The sequence below is a fragment of the Pterocles gutturalis genome, unplaced genomic scaffold, assembly GCF_000699245.1.
Source record: "Pterocles gutturalis isolate BGI_N339 unplaced genomic scaffold, ASM69924v1 scaffold12657, whole genome shotgun sequence".
Lineage (NCBI taxonomy): Eukaryota > Metazoa > Chordata > Aves > Pterocliformes > Pteroclidae > Pterocles > Pterocles gutturalis.
The window spans coordinates 12,474-30,575 of record NW_010108065.1 but is presented as its reverse complement, the minus strand read 5'-3'; the positions used below and the strand labels follow the sequence as shown (position 1 = coordinate 30,575).

Sequence of the window (18,102 nt, the reverse complement as noted above, 5' to 3'; positions counted from 1 at the left end):
TTCTCATGTGGTTTTTATCAGTGTTTCGAGCAGAGATTTGTTGTGATTTAGCTTTCTTCACAGGTAGTGTATTATTAAACATTCTGGCATTGCTGTCTGCTATTGCAGTAGAAGCACTTACACAGCCAAGCTGTGAACCGGAGAGGGACACAGTGCTCTTTTTTTGTATTATGGCAGATGGACGGTTCATGTAAAAATTCCTGCACAGCCAGGAATATGACTTGAGTCAAAATCTTACTCAACTTTTCCATCATACTGCCTATTGTAAGAAATGAATATTTGAGAAATCAGTAGAACATTCTATTTTCCATTGCAGAGATTGCTCTGAAGAAAGAAGGCTTGCCTTCTCTTGTTGCAGTGAGGGTATTTTGGGGGTTTGGGGTTTTTTTGTGTTGTAAATGCTTAATCATGACACTAAGCACTGACATTTTTGTTTGCAAGTGTTGCACTTGTCAATTTTTATTGTCTCCCAAAACGTTTAGCCATGTTACATGTGGGTCCCTGGCTTATTGTGAAATAAACTGTAACACAGGACCAAGGTTTTATTTCTTCCTGAAGTCTTCCTTCACTCTTTCTTTCTCTTCCTTGACCGACCATCCCCAAAATTTGGAAAGCAGTAATTCTCAAGTGTCTAGGGAATAAAGCTGAAACATAACTATATGTATTAGATTAGTGCTAATTATTAGTTTAAGGCAAGGAATTCCATCTATGAGTGGACCAAAATTCCTCCTTGATGTTGCTGCCATTGCTGGAAGTCACTGGTAACATAACTAGTGGGATTTAAATACCTGTGTAAAGGGTACTGAAGAATGATCATGCAGGTGACAGGATCAATGCAGCATGGAATCCAGCACACCAGTGAGACAGCATTTCATTTTAATTGTTGCAGGTAATGTTGAATAGTTGCTTCCGTGTCTGTTGTGAGAGTGTTTATATTGATACAGGTATGTATCTCCCTATGTATTACATATAGGTAGATCTGCCAGTCTGTTTTGTGCCACATTGGCATGCCTTTTATTGGAAAGCTTGTGTTCATCATGGAAATGATGGCCAGGTACATGATATCTTGCATTCACCAGAGTCAGAAACTCTTAATTTTTATAGTGGAGAAGTGTTTTGATTCCTGCAAGTGAACTCCAGCTAATGATGGCACCAACATGTCGGTTCAGAAATAGCAGTTTTCCAGATTTGACTGTTTCTTATCAATGTAGTTAGGATATAGAGGGGTTTTGGTACTGTGATGCCCTGCAAAAAAGGAAAGAAAATCTAACAAAAAAACCCAACTAGGTAAATTGCAGTACAGAATTTGGTTTTGACAGCTTTCCTTGTGTTATAGTTTTAGCGTCAAAGACCGAGAGACTCAAAAGGTTTGGTGTAGCCAGATGTTCTGGAACAATTGAATTGAGTTGCATGTTAGACGGGGTAGCTGTACTTTGCTGGAGGAAATGTGGAGGATAGCTTTCCACTGTTACTTGGGTACATCTTGTTTCCTGACAAGAAACCCAGCCTTATGTGAAGTTATTTTGGCAGAGCTTCTTGACAGGTTATGGCTTGTTCACTGCGATTAGCTTAGGATAATTAATACTAATAGGCTCACAAAGAGCAGCTTACTCAGTTTGGGGCTGTTGGAAGTCGCAGAGGGTTTTTTTGTTGTTTGTTTTTTTCTCCCTTTTTCATGTGGCAAAGCAGCATAAATAGGGTAGTTAAGTTTAGTGGTCAGCCTTCTGCAGTGCATTTACAAGCTATACTAAAGTAAAGATTAAATGTAATCTCTGTGTGTGTTGCTGGATGGGGGGCGGGTTAGTGGAGCTTTGGGGCTGTGAATAGAAACACCTTTTCCAGCCTTGTTACTGCTGGCCTCCATAGGGACTGCTCACACTGCAGTCTGCCTCAGAGTTGGTCACTGTGCCTTAGACATGCCCTGTCGTTTTCCCCACTACTGTTCCCTCTGTGGGCATGAGGACCCCCCCGCCCCAGGACTGCCTACATGTAGCAGCCCTGCTGCAGCCCAACAGCCCCCTTCCCTGCTGGAGTAGAGAGGCTGTAGGTGGGCTGGCACCATTGCCTCCATGGGGGGAGTGAAGGAAGAGAGCTGCAGCAGGCGTGGATCAGCTCTTCAGGCTGCTGCAAAATGGGGTCCAAGGCCAGTACTGAAGATCTTATGGTAGTACTGGCCCAAAGCAGCGCTACGCCTAGGGCCATGTCTGCTTAGAAGTGCACCACTGTGCTGCTGGTATGCCCATCAGTGATAAGCAAGTGGGCAGGGATTTTTTTTATTTTTTAACCCGGTTAAGTTAGGCATCATCTTTTGGAAATTAAAATACAGATGTATTCTGAAATAGCTCAATGAAAAAGATTTCCCTGAATTTCTTGCTTTTATGCTAATTGCCGCAGAAGGTGTTTGTCTTGTCTGAAATGTCAAACCTTTTTTCTGTTCCATTGGAACTAATTGATGAAGGTCTTGGTCACTTGATGGGAAGTGTACTTTTTAGACAGCTTGATGAAAGTGTATTTGATAATTGATTAACTTGTAGGGATCAAAGTGGGAGCTGACCAAAGGTTTTGTAAGGGAGTTTTGTTTGTTTGTTTTTGTGATACCCAAAACACACTGGATATTAATCAGAAGATCGTTGCTCTGTTTTGGATACAGTTAAAGCAATTGTAAGTCTATAGGTAAAGCAGATTGCTGGTGTACCAAATACAGATGCAACTTCCATAATGTCTTTTATTGGTTGGGATTTCTACTGTTTGTTTTGATGTGCTCTTTTCAGCTTCTAAGTAGTGTTAGAAATAGCTTAGAAGTCTATCTGTCTTGTTCGTTATTGAGTACGCTTATTCTTGTGTTCATATGCTTTGTTACTAACTTCTAATCACTAAGTTGTATCTTACATCTCAGTGGTTCCCAAATGTGTCTTAAATAGCTGATCACTTTCAGATTATTGCAGATTGGTAAGTAACTTTCTCAACATGTGAAATTGAAAAGTAAACCAGACCAAAATCCAGTAACATTCAGCTGGTTGCTACAGAGAATTTACGGTAAACATAATTTGGGAATCACTTCATTATTTTAATATATGTACACTGAATTCTTTCAGGAGAGTAATACAGGTATTTGCATTTCTAGCAGTCATGGATTACTGGGGGCTGTAGTACATTAAAAAATATTTCAGGGCAAAATGCAAGTGTAGTTTCTGGGACAGAAGCCAAGGGTTGGGCTTCCTTTTGTCATCTTCCAATGGACAGTACTCATCACTGTGGTACAGTCATTTTTGCTTTTCTATAGAAGGGTGACAAATACTGCACTTAATTCCCTCGTGTAATCGAGTGTCAGTAGGAGAATGTTGCATAATGGTTTTGATGTGCTTTCCTTGACCTGAGTTATATCTCTTCGGTTTCCTGAGAGCAGTCGTATAGCTAGAATATTTTATAAGAATGGAATGTGCATCACCGTTCAGTTATGTTTTTGAATTAGAAAGGTTTTAAAGATGGCTTTCTGCGCAAGCATCTGCATTCCTCGGTACTTGTATAACACTCATTCTTTTTGACAATGTCGTGCGTGTGTCCTTAAGTCTGAAGTGGTCGCATGCTGCAGCTGATCTGCGTCCCTATCATCTCTAAAGATTTTAACTTTGGCCTATCTGTTACCTTGTCTTTTCAGTAAACAACTGATCTGTGTATCCAGAGTACATGTCTGTGCATGCACAATGAAAAATGGGGGGAAAAAAAGAACAGGAGAAAAAATAAAAACACTTAATCATAGTAAGTTTTCAAGCTGTTATCCTGGTGTTCTCACTTAGCAATTTGTTGCAGGTGAGAGATGGCGAGATACAGCGTCATAATAGGCTGTTTCCTTGAGGCTGCTTTCTCAGATTTTGAGGAGCTCTTCCTTAAGCAGCTGTCAGGTTGAAGCTAGTAAGGTCTGTGTAGTTGGTGAATTTCAGGAATGTTGCCAGGTCCCCAAGGTAGATTGGCAAAGCAGGTGGATGTGTTAGGCAAAGACTTTTGATAAGTCTGAATAGAAGGCTTGGTTTGTTTTCCAAAATATGCATCAGAAAGCATTTTCATCTTGAGAAATCTCTTGTAACAGGACATATGTGTGAATGAATGCTCTGTGTGGAGTTCTCTCAAATATCAACTATGTTATTAAAGCACCAATTGCTTCCTACCTCTTCTGGATCCAGTGTAATAATTTTATCTTTTCACTCAGTTCTTTTGTCTTCCCTATGACCCCTTCCTTTCCAGATAGAAAAATATAATTCCTTTAAACAAGAGAAACTATTTTTTTTCTAGTCGACTGCTTAGTCATCTTTGCCAGCTTTCCTATGTAGCCCAAAGTGTGGGTTTTATTGCTTCTCTCTTAAAAATAGTGATGCCAAAATGCCTTGTAAATTTTAAGAGCCAGGAAGTATGAAGAAAATGTTTTTGCACATGTTATTCTGCACTGTGCGACACATATGTATGCTAGAGGCATACTGATTTATAATTAAAATTAGGAGTGGCAAGGGATTGCGGAGGGGAACTGAAACTAAATGTTGTATTGCTTATGTCCCCTTTTGGTTTTCAAAATAGATAATGGGATTAGCTGAAACAAAAATAGTGATTTTATCTTTTTCTCTACAGGCTTGATCTTACTATTCTATCTGGTGTTTTATGGCTTCCTAGCAGCACTCTTCACATTCACAATGTGGGTTATGCTTCAGACACTGAGCAGTGATATACCAAAATATCGCGACCGGATTTCTAGTCCAGGTAACAGTGTATTTATTTTTTCATAAACCTCTGTCTGGTTGAACAGCTAAGTTTCATTCAAGAGTTTGTTTGAAGTGTGAACTGCCTATGGGAAACTATGATTATTATTCAGTTGCTTGCAGGTTTCAAAGGTTAAACTTGATGTGAGACAAGCATAAATTCATAGCATAAATTCAGTCAGTAGCTCTTTGTGTGTATGTGCTAACTTTTGCTGTTTTTTCTCTAAGTCCTTTTCAGTTGAATTTGTCGTGTATGTAGACCACAATTTTACCTGCCCATCCACACAGCATGCTTTTGTAGAAGTGAGATTATAATTTAATCAAGTTGCTTTAAAGATACTACAAACCAGTTCTCTTGGATCAGATGGAAGGCCACCTGAGATTATTATCTGATGCTATGAAGAAAGTACAGGATGCTGTACTTGAGTGTACTGTGGGGGTGATCTGCTCAAGAGTGTTTAGGGACTGTGATACAAAGGCATTTCCAGAGTTTTCATTACAGTATTAGACAGCTTTCATCTGACATGGAATGCACGTGGGTTTCACGGGTTGTTGACCTATTCTGTAGGGATCCACTGAAGAGAGAGGGTCCTGTTTTATGGTGAAACTAGCTCCATGTAACATGCAGCTGCCACTAGAAGTAGTGTCTTCCTTCTGGGAATTACTCCTTCCTTGTGTACGTTCCCATCCAGTCCTACTGTTGGCTGGTTCAAGGAGCTGTATGTGGCAGAAAAAAACCCTGCACAAACAAAAATGAGTAATAAGGTGGTTGTCTTTATTATTTTTTTTATTTTTTTTTAAGATTGGCTTAAATACATCACAAAAATCTGTCATTATAGGCTCTATTTTGGCGTATCTCCATATTGGAAAAAATTTTCACTGTGAAATATTTAGAAGATGCTTCTGCATACTTTAAGTACACCAAAGAGTGTTTTGTAGTTACTGTTTCTGGAGAATGTGTATTTGATTTGTACATGGAACCTAAATGATTGGGTCACCTGAAAATTTGACAAGATATATCAAATTTTATAGTAACTTGGCTTAGGGACCAAATTCGTGTTTAAAACACAACAAAACTAAATGGCTGCACAATATTAATATTTTAGTGGAAGTTAGACAACATTATTTTTTAAAATAATTTTGCCTTTTTTTGAACTCCAGACTCTTAAAATTAGCCAGTATCTTGCAGCTGCATCAACACGTAAGATGATACAGTAATTTTTGTGTGAGCAAGTTGCAGCTGGGCCAAAGTGATAAATGTATCTGGATTCTGAACAGAATTTGTTCTGATGTAGTGTTTGGGCCTTCTCTAACAAGTGTCCACTTCTTCTAAGGGGTTCTTCAGGATTTATGCTGTTTTTTCAAGCTAAGAATGGGCTAAATGCTGGAAAGAATAATAGTAATAATACAAAACAAAACACCTGCTCAGTTAAAAAAAAGGAGAAAAGAAAAAAGGAATGTGGCTTAGTTGACCATTTCTCTCCATCTCCCTTGTGGTAGTCAGAACCTTGGTAGTGGATGGAGCTGTGGGTAGCTGTGGCTTAATACTGGACTTGAGTGACATTTTTTTCTCTCATGCTTCTCACAGTTCAGGGTATTTATGTTCCTTTGCTTTGGGTATTTATTTTCCTTTGCTTTGAAATAAATCCTAAGGGATGTTTGTTTAAAAAAAGTATGTATGCCACAATTAGTTTTTAATTTAAGAATTTCTATAACATTTGATTTTTTTAATTAATTATGCCTTTAATTACTCATACATAAAAGTTAATAAAATTGCTTATTTCTGTTTTAGTGTTTCTCTTTAACGCTGTCATTTTTCACTTGCAGTGAAACATGTCATGTTCCTGGCTGTAAAACTTTAAATTATAAAAAAATTCTACACACAAAACCTGGATGGCGTAGGTCAAAGGTTTTACTCTTATGTTAAATATACGTGGAAATCTCACAGTAGATCTATTTTATAATTGATATTTGACTTGCATTGTACACTGGGAGATAATACTATCAATCAAATCCAGATGATTTTTCTTAAATCCCTCTTGGAATTGTAGGGTAATGTAATCTCTGTTACAATCCTAGATGTGATCCTGTGTTGAGGCTGCTAATTCTCTTCCTCTAGAAGAGCCTGAATCCCGCATCTCTCACAGTCTATGCATCAGTCCTTCAAATACTTTTTTTCTGTAGAATTTGTACCATAGTGTCTTAGGCAGACCGTGATCCACTGGAACTTGAGCAGTCCTTTCCTCTATGATGTTTTTGAAGTTCTCCTGAAACAATGAATATCTTCAAGTTATTGTTTCATTCATTGATTACTAGTTTAGTTACTTTGCCATACTCTGAAAAACAGAACCTAAGTCCTCCATTTACAGTATAATTCTATAGATACTAACAATCTCTTCTTCCCCAGAGCCCCTTAGTGTGTTAAACCCCTTCAGCGATTTTTCAGCTGTGTTACTAATTATCTTGTATTTTGTTGAATCCCGGTTCAGTGTGGAGGCCAGAAGATGACTGTAATGGTGTAAAGTAATTTGCAGTCAAAAATGGTATTTGTAGTTGTATGGACTACAAATTGACAGTTGTAGGACTGTCAGTCATTAAGGCTTTTAGTTGTGGTTTGCCCGGAAATAATTTAACTGTTGCTAATGCAGAAAGGAGAATTTATGATTTATTGGAAATCCTACAAAAAAGGTGGAGTAAAAAAGGTTTAAATTGTATCTGGGTTTTTTTAGAATCTGAAAGATGTTTGCCTATGATAAATTTCTAGTATATATCTTTATTATTTCCCAATTTAAAGTATTTGTAATAATTTCTGCCTTCTGATGAGAAGCTTGGTCATTTCTATAAGTGAATCCTTAATAGACCTGCACTGCTTAATTGCACTTTTTCTATGCTTTCCAAAAGCTTACTGTGATTGATTAACTACAGTAACGTATTAAGGAGCCCATGTTAAGACAACTTACCTAGCTTTATCTTCCCATTGTCATCTTGTCTTCAGCTATACTTGAAGAGAAAGATGGGTGGGCACTCACCTGTTAATCACAACTGCAGGGTTTTTGTCTGTTCTGATTATTTATATTAAATTAAAGTTTTTGAGCAGATTTAATCTCTTCTGGTGGTGTAGTGCTATTTCATCTGCTACTGAAGCAGTGATTAATAATAGTGGAATTAGGTATCTGTGTTTGTGACAGCTCCTGATGGTCCAGAGCTGTATGTGTTAGCAGAGAGTGTGTCTTTTGCTTTCACCTACTACAAAAAAAATCTCTTAAGATTTAACTCTGTACCTTTCTTTACCCGTATCCTGGGGAGAAGGACAGTTCACCTCTATGAGGGGCCCAAAATGCTTGTCAGTGTCTGCCTTTTTCTTCCTTTATGGACTTCAGCATTCAGTAATCTCCATCCTTGTTTCTCCTGCCCGTCCTGGCTCCCTGGCTGTAGATTGCTCCTTTTCCAGCTGAACGAAGCCAGCCGTGGGACCCTGCTGCTGCAGTGTCCAGTGCTAGCACCCTGGGAGATAGCTCATGAGCATTCATCATTACCACAGCCTGACTGAGGCGTACTCATTTCAAGTGACAGGCATGCAGTGGCATAAGGAAGTTTCTTGTATTCTCAATGAAACAGATGACATCTAAATTTTCTGTTTGATGAGAAGGAGGAAAGGACTAGCAACTAACTTGGCTTGTCTGTTTTGACTGGGAAATCTTTCAAGCCGTCTTCATGCATTATAAAGTTTTTAAAAGTACTTTGTTTCTTGTGGGTTTCAGTGATACAATCATAGCTTCGCTCTATATTGCCTAAAGCTCTGAAGCACTGCTTTAACCAGAGGCTTTCTGGGTGTGGTTTTGGGTATTTTTTCAATTATTTTTAAGTTTAATTTGCTGAATATGGAAAGTGGGAAGTGAATCAGTAAAATTCTTTGATTGCAAGCGATTAAGTTGCTGATTTTGCTATTTCTAATCAGTTGGGTTTGATTTGTGAATTGCAGTGATACATTGTGTTGAATTTAAGTATTAATTCATGTAATGTTGATTTTGGTAACTGACTTCAAACACAAGCTACCTTCCTGTACTGTGGAACATAGGGGTAACATTGATGTTTCTTTACAGATAGGTATTTTCAAATTTATGGATACGTTTTTTGACTAGGTTAGAGTGGCGTAGGGAAAATAAGTTGTTTAGTTCTTTACTTGCACTTTTTCTTTTTAAGGACTTATGATTTCACCAAAGCCAGACACCGCACTGGAATTTTACTTTAACAAGAGTGATGCCCAGTCATATGCAGAATATGTTTCTACACTTAGAAAATTTCTTGAATGTAAGTAAGTTACAACTGCCCAAGTAATTCAGGAGTCGTAATGTTGAGTACATTAGTTTCCTTTTTTGCTTGTAGTTACCAATTGCTAATGAAAACTGATGCAAGTTCAGGCTTATTCTAGACATGTATGTTATTAAAGTATATACTTTCCAGAAAAAGGAATCTAGAAATATAGAAATCATTGAAAGTACTAGCAATTTTAACTCCTCAAAAGTTGTAAGTCAGAATTGAGGAGGTAATGTACAATCTCACTTGTGTGCCTGAGTATTTTTGTTAGCTGCACAAGCTATACTTGAATCTATCTGGATTTGTAATTTTGGTGAGTAGGCTTTTATGAGCAGGCTTTTCTTTGAAAGCTCTGGCAAGGGTCCCTGGGAGGAAAGCTACATTTCATGGTTCCCTGCCTCTCCTACAGTTCAGTGGGTTTTGGACTTTTGCATTGAGGATGAACTTTCATTACCCTTTTTACATTTTACTTTGTTTATGCTTAGCTGGGGGTGGGGTGTAAGGGAGAGGAAGAAAACCACAAAACATGTTAGATGTGAAGAGTTGAATGTGACAATGTGATCTGTTTACTTGTGAAACAAAAGAAAGTGAGAAACAACTTGGGATGCTGGCATAACATCAGTTATACTGCCTCATGTCTCTAAATGTAGAGACAATTTAATAGTCATTGAAACACTCAAGAGTTTTCCTGTGTGTTTATAAAAGAAACATGTACAAAGGGAAAACTGGTTTAGTTTCCAGGTAAAAACTTGATTGTTTATATTTTAATGCATTACTAATTTAGAATACATAATTAGTTTATGTACAGAAATTAATGAAGCTGTGATTATTGATATGATTCAAAAAGCAGGACAGCATTTTTTATTTTGTAATACTCTTTATATTCTTTCATTGAAGTACACTGCCACTTCTTGATAGGCTTTGAAAAAGTAAGTGGTTCTTAAGATGGGTATAAGAGACGTAGTGCTCTGAACATAGTCCTTTGAGTAAACTCCCAGACAAGGAACAAGTACAAATTAGATGTTTATATAGGCTTCTGCAGTTTTTGGCTACTTGTATTCTTTATACTATTGATTTACAAGCTATTTGTGTTTCATAGCATATGATGATTCAAAGCAATCCCAAAACATAAACTGTACACCCGGAAGGATTTTTGATCAGAATGATGTTGCTGTTAAAAAGGCTTGTCGATTTAACCTCTCTGAGCTTGGACTATGCTCTGGAAAAGAAGATAAGACCTTTGGCTATTCTAAAGGAACTCCCTGTGTGCTTGTGAAAATGAACAGAGTAAGTGCCTACTGATTTTTTTCATTATTAGTATAAGTGCTCCCACTACCACTGTGTGAAAAATTACTGTAGAAGAGGACTGAAATACGTGTTCAGTTTGTTTCTCAAGATATTTGCATTTCTGGAATAGTGTAATTTACTGAAATGTCTAGCAATTCATGTGTTTCAGAGTAAAATGAAGTGAGCTTTTTGAGCATTCTTATAAGTATTGTCTTTGGTTACTTGCATCAAAATATGTGAAAACCCTGTTTTAAGGAGTGCAGTCCTCTTTTTGCTTACTGTTCTATGTAACAGATTCTAAAACACTGCAGGTAGAGTGTGTTTTACTTCGTGGCTGCGTTCTAGAAATAAAATTAGAATGCAATGCGTTCTGTAACTCTTGAACTGTGTAAAGAGATGAAAACTTTACTGAGTGAATAAGTATTTGACTTTTCAGTAATGTTACACATTACTTGAACTGCTGACTGGTTTGAGGCATTAATGTAACATGCTGGATGTAAAATAAGAAAATAGTCCTTTCTGTGGCCACTGTAACTATTTGAGCTTTAACTTAAAAATGCTTTAAATCTTAGTCCTGGTCTAAAATTTTGCTTTCTATCAAATTACACTAGGTAGATTTGCTCCCTGTATGAACTCTGTCATATTAAGTAGGGGAAAAGTTCAAATTGAGCCTGTAAAATGGGAAAGGGGAAGAAAGACTATAAATATTTTAACTTTCTCTCATTTAGATAATTGGATTAAAGCCTGAAGGAGAACCACGTATACACTGTACGTCTAAGGTCAGTTCTGAATGTAAGAAATAAGCCTGTAGTTAATTTTCCTTGTGATTAGGATGAAAAGTGAAGTAATATACTGTTTCCCTCTCTTCCTTTCTTCTTAGACTTTGTACTTTTTTTCTTATTTTCATCTACTGTATGTCTAGTGTAGTTTTAGTGTATTTAATTTATTCAGTGTACTTAAAAATACTTTTTTTTGTTGTTGTTCTTTCATCTTTAGATGTATTTGAGCTACCTGACTTTCTTTAGAGTCAAGGAAAATGCATACATGTAATTGGTGGTCATGTTTGTTTATTTATTTATTTATTTATTTGTTGTGAGTTGTGTTTTTTTTCCCCATTTCATAACCTATATTTTTATTTTTTCTCCATGCTGCAAGTGCACCTTAGACAATTTTATAAATGATGGGTAAGACACAGTGTGGAAACTAATGTTATTGTGCAAGTAAAAGTTGCCTTCAAATAAAATATAAACTACTTAGAATAACAGCTAATCTATGCATATTTGTTGTGTACCAATGGATTTACACAGAATGTTTTATGGCAACTATAATGATTACTTTGACTTCTGCATATTTTTCCTAGACTGCTTGGGGAGCTGTGAAAGCCTTGGTAGAGTAGTAGCTTAAGGAAGAGATGGAGTCATGGCTTTTAGATTGAGGTCACTGATAGAAATGTAAGCTGGGAAATTTCAGTAATTTATAAGAGAAATGCTGTAAGAGTTCCTGCCTTCATCCTAGGTACCTGTGGTATACAAAAATTTTAATACTTAATTTTTGTGGAGTCTTTGAAAGTTTTGATTGCCTCATGACAGTCTGTTGCAAGTAAAGGTGATTCCTTCTCTTATTTGAGCCTGATTTCTTTCTGTCTGTGCTTAAAAAATGTTGTTCTGTTGGAGGAATTGTTTATTTAAAATAAAGCAATTAAGTTCCTTCTACTTTTACTAGTACTCCTTTTTCTTTGACTTCTCCAGTTTATAATTTTTCATAATGTGGTATCCCAAATTGGACAGAAGTTTGCCTTTAGCTGAGGTATTGTTAATGACAGAATTTTTGCCTCTGTCATCACATTGGAAGAGAGTTCTCTGAAGGTGAATTTGCCATTTCTAATACATTGAGTGTTTTAATCATTTTACTACCTGTATCTTTCTTTTGGTTATTTCCTCATCTGTGTTTGTATATGTGATTTCTTGAAGTTCAGAGTTGCTTTTTTTTGCCCCTCTCCCCCAGTTTTTCATAATAGTTTTAATGGGATCGCTTTCTCTGAAGTGTTCACTACTTAAGGCTTGATGCCGTCAATGAATGAACTTCCTTTCACATATCATGAGTCCTTACTGAAAGCACTGAATAGGGTCCAGGACCATTTCCACCTGAAATGCCTTGTAAGGTGTTGAGAACTAATGTTCAAGTGATTTATAAAATCCTATTTTATGGTGATCTTATTTCTTCAGCTTTCATACATCGATGCTCTGTGAGACAGTGGTAAAAGTTATACTAAGCAAATCACAGATTATGCTTTTTCTTATCCTCTTAGCTGATTTCACTAAAGTTTGATAACAACTTGTTGATCATGGTGGGGTTTTTTGCCATTTTTTTACCCTTTGAGATACTTAAATTGTATTGGATGTTATGGTATCTATTGCATCCTCTTTCTTTAAGTACAAAGTACTGCTTTTTACCATATGCAGCTAGAATTTCTCTGATCTACACAAATGTGGTGTTTTAAAATTTTAAGATTATTAATCTTATTCGTTCTTCGGTGACTTCCAGAGAAAATATTTGTCAGGCTTTGCCACTTTGAATGCATCTATTTTATCTTAAATTAGCCTATTCTTGCCCTAGCTCATCATTATTTACCTGCTTAGGAAAGCTTAAGTATTGGTTACAATTCGTTCTACTCTGTGGACAACAAAGCAGCATCAACTTTTTCATTTTCTCCTTTTGTCTATGCTTCATTTTTACAGAACTACAACTTTTTTCGGTTATATATAAGCCTCTTGCTTATTGAAACTCTTTCTTTAAACTTAAAGGATTACACTGTTCTTTACATCAGTTTATGTGGCCTTGTTTTCAGTTCCGCTTTTATTTCTTTGACTCTTTAGGATATGAGTGCTGTGTAGTGGTCTCTTCCTCTTCTGTAGTGCGTAAGGTGAATGCTTACCTGGAAATAATATCTTGTGGCTCTTCTGGATCTTGTTGATGCAAGGATGTGACCCTCATGTGAGCACACTGAAAAGGTGCAGAAGGCTAGCCAATAGGGTTTTATGTGTTTTACAGATGAATTTAATAGTGCGTTGTGCATGCCACTGTATTTGAATGTTCCTTAAATACTCTCTCATAACAGAAGTTGAAGTGTAGTAGTCATTTGTACTTCTCTATTGCTTCTCTTATTCAAGGTGTTTACCTAGTCTTTAAGTAACTGATGTGTACTGCGAAATGCAATCCAGATGACATGCATTTCTGAAAATAAACCCCATGCTGGAGGTTTGCTTCACAGAATATGTAGGCATATTTGTGCTGTTCATAGCACAAATACAACTTACGAGTAGTTTTAAATTCTACATCAGAAATCTTTAACATCTGAGTGACGAAGATGGATTTTGCTTAAAAGGTGATTTAATTGAACAGAATGGAAATCCTACTATCCCGTTCTCATTATAGAGGAGACTGTTTAACCTGTAGATGTGCTGTTCACCAATTTTTCTTTCCCCTTCATCTGTGTTTTTAAATATTTCTTGTTCTTCATAGTTAGAGTTTTACATATATTGAGAGCAATTTGAACAAGTGTCTGCCTGGACTTAATACAATCAGACTTTTACATGGAAAAATTTAAGAGGACAAGTCTCTCAAATAAAAAATAAGGTTAACGGCTTCTGTCTGCACATCCTGCCAGTCGTTGCCACCTGAAACGCGGTTTAAGTTTTTCACTTCGAAATTTATGTTCTTCAGGCATTCGCCTGTGAGGTGATTCTTCTTTCTTCTCCCTGTACTTTTCCTGTGGGATTTTTTTAAAATAGAAAATTGTAGGTAGATCTGTGATTTCAAAGTCAACACACTTGGTAGTTAGGAATGCTCTCCCCCTTGCCCCCACATAGTCATCAGTGTAATTTCTGTAGATTAGGGAAGTGAGTGTTTGCAGTGTCAGATACTTCTCACAGGTGGTTCTTCTTCCTGTACCTTGGAGGAACTGACCTGCTATAGCTTGAGGATCTGCACAAAAAGAAACAAGCTGAAAAAGGATTGTGTTTCCAGGAAGTTTGAAGATCAGTGTTTTAGGTCTTTAGTTTGGGGCTGGAGGTGCACAATTCCATGTGTGCTGGAACATCTTGCTGCAATATTCTTTCAAGTTAAACTACCTTTACTGAAAGCTGAGTTTTGATGCATGATACATTTTTTTAGCTACAGAAAAGAAAAATAGCCTTAATTCCAAACTATGTATATTTCTGCTGTTTAGTGACCATCTTGACTTTGTATTAGGTATCACTTTCTAGTTGACAAAAATGAAGAATGGCTGTATGAATGACACTACATGTCTTGCTGTTGTCAATACACTCAGCATTTGAGTTACCTTTCTTTTTGTGACAGTAATCATAGATATTTTACAGTTTCTACTAGTAGGTACTGCTCTTTAACTTCTGCAATGATACCATTTCTTCTCAAATGATTATGGACAAGTCTTGCCCAAGTTCCTTCCTTGGGTCTTTGTACGTTATTTTAACATCTGCAGATTTGTTCTTTCTAAGACATGGTCTTAATAGAGACCCAGTAAGTGAGGTGCAAGTCTATCTGTCCAGATTTTAGATTTGCTGACTGCCTGCAACTCTTTGTGGGAGTTGTAAATGGCAAGCAGAAAAAGTGACACTCACTAAAGAGCTGATTCTTGAAGCTCTTCAGCAAATGCAGCTTGTTTAGGTGTAGTGGGTTTTTCTAATTGTGTAGAGATATTAATTAGGATTAATTAATTATTAAAGAAAACACCGAACCCCACAGCAGTTGCATGAGACAGGCAGTTGCATGTCCCAGAACCTCTCTGCTATTGCATCGGTAGCCTAATGTGTATGTATTTATGACTGCATGCATGTCTTGTGTTTAGCTACTCTAGAAAGCTCTTCTCCTGTTTATCTTTCTCATGTTATTCAGTATTCTGAAGTTTTCAGCCATTATTTCAGAAATACATTTGAAAAATGAGTATTTTCAGCTGCATGAGCTTTGAATAAAATAAAGAATAACAGTGAAAAACAACACATTTCTACTTAGTAATTAAATTTGCTAGCTCAAGCTCCAAAATACTTAATAAACATATTGAAGAATTGCAATTATTTAGAGTGCAGAAGAGCAAGAATGTGGGCATATCCTAGACAACATATGTTCTTGTGAGGGGGTGAGGAGAAGGTATTCTTGAGCTGTAGTTGATTTTTTACTATTTTATGATCTTTTTGTTCCTCTTTTGCTGAGTTCTATTACTGCAGTTGTCTTCTGAACTTTGTTGTGTAACTTTTAAAAATTGCAGCTGTTGCATGTGATAGCATAGAAAAAATAATGAAAGTTTGAACTTGTGAATTACACTGAACAAGCAGTGATGTTCTGAAGACACATTTAGCGTTCGAGGGGGGTTATTTTAGTGGTATTTTAGTCCCTTTATCATGGTAATATGTTTACCTTATTATAGAAAGTCACATTAGATGTGGGCATTTCCTACTGGTTTGAACTTGCAGTAGTTTGACAACCTGCCAGGATACACAGTCCTGAGGTATATTGTATATAGGGAGATGTGTCTTTGTGTTGTTATACTGATAGTATGTGTCTGGGACAGCTCAATCGTATATACATCTTTTGAATATCTTACAGATTGGATGACTTAGTCAGAAATTAGGCAGCAGCTTTGTAGGTAGTTGCTTTGTATTACATGATTCGGGATTATAGGGCAAAATCTAGTGATAAGGCGTGCATATGTATGTTGTTCATCTGAGGCGGTGATGACACACACAGACTATAGTAACAGCACCATTTTAAACTTGGGATTCTGTTTACGTAGCCTGTATTCCAAGCCTAGTTGAACAAATATTAGGAATAGTACACCATTGCAGGGAAGGGACTATAGTTCTTTGTGAAGGGTTGTATTATTCCAGACTTGAGAGGCTTAAAGACATGGCTTTAAACAGAAATTCACCTTTAACATAGATATGGATGTGCTGTTGATTCACCAAAATATACAGGCTTGCTTGTGGATACTTGGGATTTTAGCTTACATATGTTTGCTTTTTGGTGGTTGTTGTTAAGTTATTCATTTCAGTTAATATCCTCTCCCCCCCTCCCCTTTTCTTTGACTTATAAGGGAACCATAAAGGCAAGGAGTTTTGTCTTGATTACTAATTTAAATACTACTGTTAATAATCCTTACTGTAGCAGATGTGTGCAGCATGTAACTGTTTGCCAAAAATAAATCTATTTTGGAATATATTCTAAGACTTTGGAGCTCAGTTGCGTTTTTTTTTAGGGATCTTTATCATTGGATTGTAATTCTAATTTTGTGTTCGATTTCATGCAGGCAGATGTTAACTTCTAATTTTGTTGCTGTCTCAAATCACAGGAAGAAGGCATGGTTGAGATAAATTATTTTCCTTCTGAAGGCTTGATTGACTTAATGTACTTCCCATACTATGGGAAAAGCTTGCACGTAAGTATGCCTTGGTCTTCATTTTGTAAATGTTTTGTTTCTGTTTACAATTACTAAGATCAGATTGATTCTGAAGTTTGAACTGTATAATGAGGTAATCATACAGAATATTACATATGCAGAAATTTCACAGTGCTTGATGAGATCAGAGATATGCTTTAGCAGACATGGGGAAATAAACTGGGCATTGTCCTAATGAAGAAGAGGCATCTAGCAGTGTTAAGGGCATCTGCTGCTTTATGGTCACAGATGCCTTTTGGAATCTTGTTGAATGAGGGGAAAGGCAGGAAAAGTGACCTGGTTCTTCAGATTACAATACAGTTTCTAATTAGTTAATCCTTGGGGTTTATGTATAGGAGATTAAGTTTATAATTCATTATGGTCTTGTTGGTTATATTTCTTCGTGGCACTGTGGTCATGTTTTACATTTGCTCTGCTTTATGAAGAAGCACTTCAAGCTAGCAGATCTTTTTATTATTGTTAATTTAAAAAAAATTCTTATATTTGTTTTTCTTTGCTTGCTCCATCTATCCTCATTGTATTCTGACATAAATTTTATTTATCTAACTGAAGAACCCTTAAGTTTTAAGAAACCCCAAAGCTCACTACTTTATGGGCACAGAATATGTAGAGTTAAAATTCCATTTTATTTTCAAACTTGAATTTAGGTTTTTTATTTTCTTTCATCTGTTTGTGATTGCATACAGAAAATCCATGCCTTATATGAAATATAAAATTATATTGCCTCTTACTTGAATTTAGGTTTTTTATTTTCTTTCATCAGTTTGTGATTACATACAGAAAATCCATGCCTTCTATGAAATATAAAATTATATTGCCTCTTATTGACAAAGTTACTTAGCCTAATAAACATCTTCACTGTTCACCATTGAAGATAAAAGTACTTTTTAAACATGAATCTGTTAGATCTGCAGTATATCATAGTGGTTGTTTGTAATTTCCACAAAGTGATTTTTTACTAAATTATTCCTTTATCAGTGTTTTTTTTCCAAGTCTACTCTATACTTGGAGCAGTTTGCGTAACCTTTTTGTATTCTCACATGGCTTTTATTAAGAGGGAGATTGTTTTTCTTCAGCATTTGCTTTCATGTTATTCTCACATGGCTTTTATTAAGAGGGAGTTTGTTTTTCTTGAGCATTTGCTTTCATGCTACTTAGGTGTAGTTCTGTGTTTTCAGTTTTGTTGCAAGACTTCTTGAATTGGTAAACCATCCATTTTCTTAGACATAAAAGATTAAAGAAAGACTGTCAACCTGTGCTTCCAACAGGCAGAGTCAG

At 36.4% G+C, this 18,102-nt stretch overlaps 1 protein-coding gene across 1 annotated transcript in view; it reads left to right on the top strand.

The window, feature by feature from the left end:
* Positions 1-3,817: 3,817 nt before the first annotated feature.
* The window catches only part of LOC104461053 (sodium/potassium-transporting ATPase subunit beta-3), a 17,526-nt gene continuing 3,241 nt past the window's right edge, over positions 3,818-18,102 (top strand). The window contains exons 1-6 of the mRNA XM_010072499.1: positions 3,818-3,902; positions 4,621-4,749; positions 8,952-9,059; positions 10,165-10,352; positions 11,081-11,131; positions 16,717-16,803. Coding sequence (XP_010070801.1) covers positions 3,818-3,902; positions 4,621-4,749; positions 8,952-9,059; positions 10,165-10,352; positions 11,081-11,131; positions 16,717-16,803 — 648 coding nt within the window. The remainder of the gene's footprint in view (positions 3,903-4,620; positions 4,750-8,951; positions 9,060-10,164; positions 10,353-11,080; positions 11,132-16,716; positions 16,804-18,102) is intronic.